The sequence below is a fragment of the Daphnia pulex genome, chromosome 1 (genome assembly GCF_021134715.1).
Source record: "Daphnia pulex isolate KAP4 chromosome 1, ASM2113471v1".
NCBI classification, from domain to species: domain Eukaryota; kingdom Metazoa; phylum Arthropoda; class Branchiopoda; order Diplostraca; family Daphniidae; genus Daphnia; species Daphnia pulex.
This window is the reverse complement of record NC_060017.1, coordinates 7,725,125-7,731,901: the sequence shown is the minus strand read 5'-3', so window position 1 is coordinate 7,731,901 and position 6,777 is coordinate 7,725,125. Positions and strand designations below refer to the sequence as shown.

Genomic DNA, 6,777 nt, shown 5'->3' with positions numbered 1-6,777 from the left:
TACATCACGATCACGCGCACGGGAAAGTGAAAAAAAAAGCTCAGCAGCAGCAGCACAATCAATCGATTTATGGTACACATCACAAACATATTCAGCCGGCATTGATTCTATATGAGGTTCAAGGTTGCCACCGTTTCGCCAAGAAGGCAGAGTGAGATCAATGAAGACCCAGTATTATATGTGACACACATTGTATATATATAGACACACTGGCCAACGCGGGTTAACGGCTATAACCGCCGTAAGGATATAATATCGATGAAGCGAAAGCCAGTTGTTATTATAAGGTTACGTCCTTCTATCCATCCAGCTGTATACCATGTCCAATAAAATCGGTTGTGAGACGGCAGGCCATTTTTTGAAATGGCTAACTTTTCGTACATACAAGCTCTGCTGTTTCTCTTCCTATACGTGATCGGGGTAACGTATAGTTCGATTCGAACTTGGCGCGGGGAAACGGGAACAGATCGATGAGATGTCACGATAAATACACCTTTGGTTGGACAATGCCCAGCAGCGCAATAAAGGACAAAGTTATACAGGGGGCCTTGAATTGTGGAATTAATCTTTCTACTAAATTCCAAAGTTTTCCATCTCACGCGTTCACCTGTAATAGAGTCATATATATCGGGCGTACGTGACTGTTCTCATGCCAGCACCAACGTCTGTTAATACAATAATACTTTTGTTTGACCTTAGCTTCCCTCCCCCCTTTTCTAATACCCATGTACAGGTAAAACGTAGAGTCTGATTAACAGTGAACGCTGTGTTTACACAAGAATAAACCCAGCAAAGTATTATATCGAAAAGGTACAGAGTGATTCCAAAGGTTCGCTACCACACGTGTCAGATTAGTATATCTTTCAACAAGAATCTGACTCGAAATCTACAGCAAACAAGTTTCAGGTTTGAATGGTTTGGCGTTTCATTTTTCACGTATACGTGGCCTCGGGATCTATTGGTTATCAGATACAGTTAGTCACGTTGCGTTTTGTGCCTTATGTATGCATGCAAGGAAGTTCCCAATATATACGTTATATAACTTTCGTTTAATCATGTAACTTTCAAATTGGACACAAAATTCAAATTTTGTTGTGTCTCCTTTTTTGTAATTTTTTTAAAAAGAGAGTAGAATAAAATAGGAATTCAATTAATTTTTAATTAGTATATTTTTTTTCTATTTTTATTTGAAACAAATCGACACAAGTTAATATTAAAACTAAATAATTGCCCGCGTGCAATCATCAAATAGTCTGGATAAAACATTTCCATGTTCGAATCATAATTAATAAGTTCATAAATGCAGTTTTCCTTTTCAATTATTCCGTCAGCTCTTCCAAACTCTCGACCTTATTAAGTTTATTATATAAGGCGCGCTATGCTCATATGACCATGCAGCTCATTTTCAACGGACAACGGTCATGCAGGTTTACACAAGTGCGTTGTAGGTGTACTTTACGTAACTATAGAAACTAAAGTCCGTCGGCAACAGGCAATTGTTGACGAGCTCAGCAACAGCAGTCTCCTTATTCAAGTTACGTAATTACTCCATTACTCATTGGTATTAATTAATTAATCAAAATAAGGAATGGGACTTAATTTCCTTCTTAAAAAACACTTTTCGAGTAATACAAGGGCATTCATAATTTCTCGGTTAGCACTTTCATTCTCATCCGCCTAGTGGATATTAAATATTCCAAATTAGCCAACATTTCTATATTTCATACCAATTAGATCATTATACAGTTGCTGCGCATAGCCTGAATTTAAATTTCAAGTTGCTCTGTTGCTGCTGCCATTTTTTCCCCACCGCCAACGCTCTTTCGCTCTTTGCCATATAAACTTCAATACAAGTTGAATTCACAATAACCCGAGGGAGAAACTAGTTTTCTTTTTCGTTCGTCCTCTGTTGACTGCAGCAGTTGTCGTACAGACGAGAGTAATTTACTATACAAGAAAAAGAAGCCCAACATAAGTTGAATCAGACGGTGTCATTCGCATTTCCCGGTGAAATCAATAAAGTTCCTTGATAAGCCGCACCGCAATACAAGACACTGCTGCGTGCAACAGCGTCAAATCCGCCAGCCCTTCAGATATAGAGACTTGCGTGAGTCGCAAATGGATTCGTGTCGGTTGGACACGTTCGACAGATTTCCATATAGTTCCATATGGTCCGCTGTACGTAATACAATAAGTAATTAGTAAAAATGGACGTCAATTCAAGAATGCGGCTTAGCCATTATTCGACTTTCTTTGTTTCAAATGACAAGACTTGGCTTAAAATTTGACAACCACATTTGCTAACAATGGATTCACGAACGTATTGTGTATTACATAACCGTCGACATTTTATTCGTGATGTATAATAACTTTGTCAGAAAGGAAACTCAGCCAAAATGATTAATATAACACCATAATAACAAGAAATATGCGACAAAATAAACTGAATGTATTATTATGTAATATCTCAATCAAGAATCAACATAATGTCCGTTCTCAATGGGCTTATAGACTGTACACGGTAATGTGCAAAAATTACTTGTTCTCTTATTTCCTTCTCGGTTTTAGATTTCCATCGAGTCAACAGTATTTAATGCTATTTATATGATAAGATCGATATACGTTTGTTAGCCAATAGATAAAATTTACATTTGGGAGGGAATTGTTTTTTGTTAAAGAGGCAATAATGAAACTGTACAGTAGAAAGGAAAATATAAATCATTGTTGGTTTCCTTGATTAAGACCGACGGATGAGGTTGGACAATGTTGTCTTTAATCGACCGTAATCGATCGAATTAAGACGCCCGGTTGTTACCCATGTCGTGAAATGTGCACCTCATGTTCTCCGTGCTAGTCCAGAAAGGAAAGTTCTCGGAGCTTCTGAACAAATAAAAAGAGAAGCATTAATATCCATATCGTTCCAGTCGAGCGGTCAATATAAACAACTGTCACAGAAACTGCGCAACACGCGTGTGTGTGTAGAATGATACAACTGGTGTGTCTGTCGTATATACACGCTGTTTCTGGTCTAAAAATATCGAAAGCGGAAGTGAGTAATGTCCACTTAAACGGACGACAGGAGCCCATTCGTCAAACGCGTATAAGAACATATAATAATTTATATCGTTGCGCCACCACCTCTATTCCCCGTTCAGAGAGAGAATAAGTGTGCCAGAACGAACGACGGAAGTGGTGTTCTCTCGCTCAAGAATTCCCAAACGATAACTATACATCCAGTAATAATAACTATCGATCACGGGGGCAAACAAACGAAAGCCGAGGGACAGATGGATGCATTAATAATGCGAGACGTTCCATCGTCTCCGCGGGCATCATATTGGAGTGCACAGCACACAGGAAGTGGAAGACAAACGGGGGGGAATACCCCAGCAAGCTATCAAGGCTGACGGCCATTATTGTCCCTCACTGGGTCGCTTAATAACGATCCCAAATGGATGCAATAATCAGTTTCATCCAGTCTAGTCATATATAGCTATATGGCGCTCATCTATACAGTTTCATTCTTCATTGCCTTTTTGGAATAATAAGTTTTCTATATGTATACACTCTGATGGTGGGACCGTTTTGACATGATGACAAATGACACGGAACATGGCTGATGGCTGGCATTTTCGCTGATGCTAAAGATTTGTGCGGATTAAAAGGGATAGACTAGCAGTGGCCGGCCCCAATGAATTTCTAAATAGCTCCACCATATCTTTTATAATACACGTATAAATACTAAAGTTGATTGCACACTTTGCTGGCCAGCAAGCAGGCAGCAGAGCAAACACGAATGGGTGACCGATACGACCCTCGCCTAACACCCCCCGGAGCACATTGGCCCATAAATGCTGAACGCCATATTATAGAGTGCATCACTAGGTATATGTCTATTTGCTCAGGAAAGTCCACTTACGTGCTGTTGGATGAGGAGCGATCGAAGCTGTTGTCTTCCTGACTGGACGGAGAGTCGCTGCTGCCGACTTGGGCCGGGTTCTGTTGGCGGCAGACCAATCCGACGTCGCACGGACACAGCTGATTGAGAGAGTACTCCAGGCCGCCTTCCGGCACGAAGCAACGCTGACCAAGCGTCAATTTGCGTTGACAGACGGCCTCGCCGTGTCGACGGGCGCAGCACAGTCCGGCTTGGCAATCCGAATTGCCATGGCAACGGGATCCTTGAATATTCCAAACAAGGGCAAATTAGTTGTAGGAAATACAAAGAATACAAAAAGAAAAAGTGTCAATTTATCTTCCTTTCCCGACTTAAACAAGAGTGAAAAGGGCAATGCTATTTATATAAAAAGGAAAAGCTGATTCCGACTGGCGAGAATATAACAATTCGATTGGCAAAAAAAAACCCAAAAGTTTTCACTTGGAAATCTCCTGATCCCGCACTCACGGCAGCCATTCCATACCATGTACCGGAGAGTATATACATAATAGTGTGCGGTACTATATAGTATAGTCTAGCTTCTTTTCTTGTGGTTGCATTGGGATTCGTGAGTGGCCCAAAGCAATGTCTAGTGTATATAGTATTACAGCCGCCGTGTATATATCCTCTGACAGCAGCATCGAGTCGCAAAAGAGAATGTTGTGAACATGTTTGACTTTGATCCTCTCCACGCCGGCGCTCATTGAACCGCATAGGCACATCAGACATCGTGGAAAGAGGAGAGCAGAGCCCAAACAAATAACACAGGATTGATTTCTTGATTTTTTGGTCTTATTCGGATGCGTGGTAGTGGTGGTGATATGTCTTACCTTCTTCTCCGGTGGCAATTTTCGCCTGGCAGCGACCGAACATGCACGCCAGACCTTTGCCGCACATCCGATCCCGGCGGCAGGCGAATCCGGGCGATTTTTCCGTCCGGCACACGCCGTAATGAAGATCGCAGAAACGGCCCTTACCGCATTGCTTGTCTTCCATGCATTTATCCTAATGATTCCCAGCAAAGGAGAAAAAACAAATCAAATAAAGAAATTAAAATTATTTCGATGGAATTTGGAGGAAATAAATGACGATATGTCAAACTGACGCAAAGTTTCAACGCAAAAAAGAAGGAAATTAAAAAAAAGGTCGGCATGCGACGGAGTTCATTACGAAATGACAATTAGTTTGATTTGTTTTTGTTTCATACTTGTCCGTGATGTTGACGCGTCGGGCGTGAGCCGGTCGATAGCGACGACGAGTTCCTGGCGGCCGTTTTGAGCTTGATATTCCGCGGATGCTCGAGATCACTGTCGCTGTCTTCCGCCGAGCTGTCCATCACGTCGTCAACTCCGCTGCCGTGGCTGCTGGCCGACTCATCTTTCATGTCGATGACGGGATTTCCGAGAACCAGCGACCAAACCAAAGCGTGGACCGTCTCGGCGGCCAGCATCACGATCAAAGACGCCAGGAGCAATTGCCTCATGTTGACTGGATCTGATGACTGTGTGGACGTACTACAACGATATGAAGAGCGAGATGCAATTTCAGTGTTTCCCCCTGATTTTGAAGTGAATAGTCCAATGGAGCACAATGAAGCGAACTGGGCAGCTGATGAGAGGCGATTGAAGACATCTGGAACACTGGCCACCTTTTATAGGTGGGAGACAGACAGGTAGGCATGGTAAGGGGGCTATTTCGACGGACGAGGATGGGTTAGAGCAATACGTATACTCTATACTAACGTTTGACCTTTTTTTCTTGTTATTGAAACACGCAAATCTCCAACGCACTCCTCCATAAGGATCTCTCCTGCACAGCACAGCAGGAATCCAAGATTAAAAAAGACAAGCCCCCATTTCTTTTCTTTACCTTTTTGGGTTTTGTTTTGTGTCGAGTTGACTTAAGACTTAAGCTGGATAATGGGCGCCACGTGCTGGAGAAAATCCGCCCAGCCCCCCTACCCCCTCTTGCACTATAAGACACTAAAGACAGGGCAGTCATCATCATCAAAATACGCCCTTTTCTTATACTGTGGGATCGAGAATTAAAAAAAAAAAAAGAAGAAGAATATAAAAACATTTCAACTAAATTTGAGATCGAAAATATCCAGCAAAAATTAAATAAAGGAAGACGCTTCAGGTGCAGCTGACTTTTATTACGTATCGTACTTGCAAAGTCATATATTACCGTGATGCTATAGACCTACTATGCGACAGACAAACAACAATCAATCAATGGCGTTGGCGATTTGTTAAAAAATGGGTTTCTGTTGGCCTTTTATCAAGGTTTATCCATCAAAATCCAATTGGAAAAATAGATCCATCAATTTATCGAAATTCGTTAGACGAGCGACGATCCTGAAGTTTCGTGAACTGTCGTCCTCTGTATAACCGATCGATGGATTCGCTGGGTATAGTCAACAGCCACAGGAGACGGTGGAAAGTCCTGCGTCTCTTATCTAACAGTCTACAATGCGTGTTCATCCCTTTCCTGAGATTTTTTTGTGGAAATTGGATAAGATTTGATGTGGACCAACTTGACTAGAATAACAAGAAATCGCCAATATAAAAAGAAGAAGAGAGAAAAGAAAAAGAAGAAATACAAAGTGGGAGTGAGTTATTGGAAAGTCAACGAGGGACAAGGAGAGTCAAGAGGCTGATGTTGCTGGCTGCTGCTGGGGCAACGGGCTACAGCACTGGGTTTCCAGCTGCTTTGAGTGACACGCTGTCCACACAAATCAGTGCCAAACGACTAGCCACTAGCCACCGAGTCTTTTTAAATTTGTTCCAACAATAAAACCAAACAAAAAACCCCCCCACAAATAAAATTTGTCTTTAGAA

General features: G+C 41.8%; 1 protein-coding gene across 2 annotated transcripts; it reads right to left on the bottom strand.

Annotated features, from left to right (window-relative positions):
* Positions 1-2,427: 2,427 nt before the first annotated feature.
* LOC124188393 (dickkopf-related protein 3-like) lies at positions 2,428-5,759 on the bottom strand. Of its 2 annotated transcripts, XM_046581006.1 has the most exons (5): positions 5,687-5,759; positions 5,145-5,585; positions 4,768-4,942; positions 3,920-4,181; positions 2,428-2,880 (listed from the first exon to the last, which is right to left on the bottom strand). In XM_046581006.1, exons 2-5 carry the CDS (start codon positions 5,418-5,420, stop codon positions 2,796-2,798), a joined length of 798 nt encoding a protein of 265 aa, XP_046436962.1. In that variant the 5' UTR covers positions 5,421-5,585; positions 5,687-5,759; the 3' UTR covers positions 2,428-2,795. The 2 variants fall into 2 exon arrangements, with proteins under 2 accessions (XP_046436962.1, XP_046436953.1); XM_046580997.1 differs by having other exon boundaries at positions 5,145-5,738.
* Positions 5,760-6,777: the final 1,018 nt, after the last annotated feature.

Bases quoted from the DNA above. Each gene is read 5' to 3' on its own strand.
- LOC124188393 (XM_046581006.1), bottom strand. From the start codon at position 5,420: ATGAGGCAATTGCTCCTGGCGTCTTTGATCGTGATGCTGGCCGCCGAG. The intron at 4,943-5,144 runs GTATGAAACAAA...GGGAATCATTAG, and splicing joins CGCGTCAACATCACGGACAA to GATAAATGCATGGAAGACAA. The intron at 4,182-4,767 runs GTAAGACATATC...GGAATATTCAAG, and splicing joins AATTGCCACCGGAGAAGAAG to GATCCCGTTGCCATGGCAAT.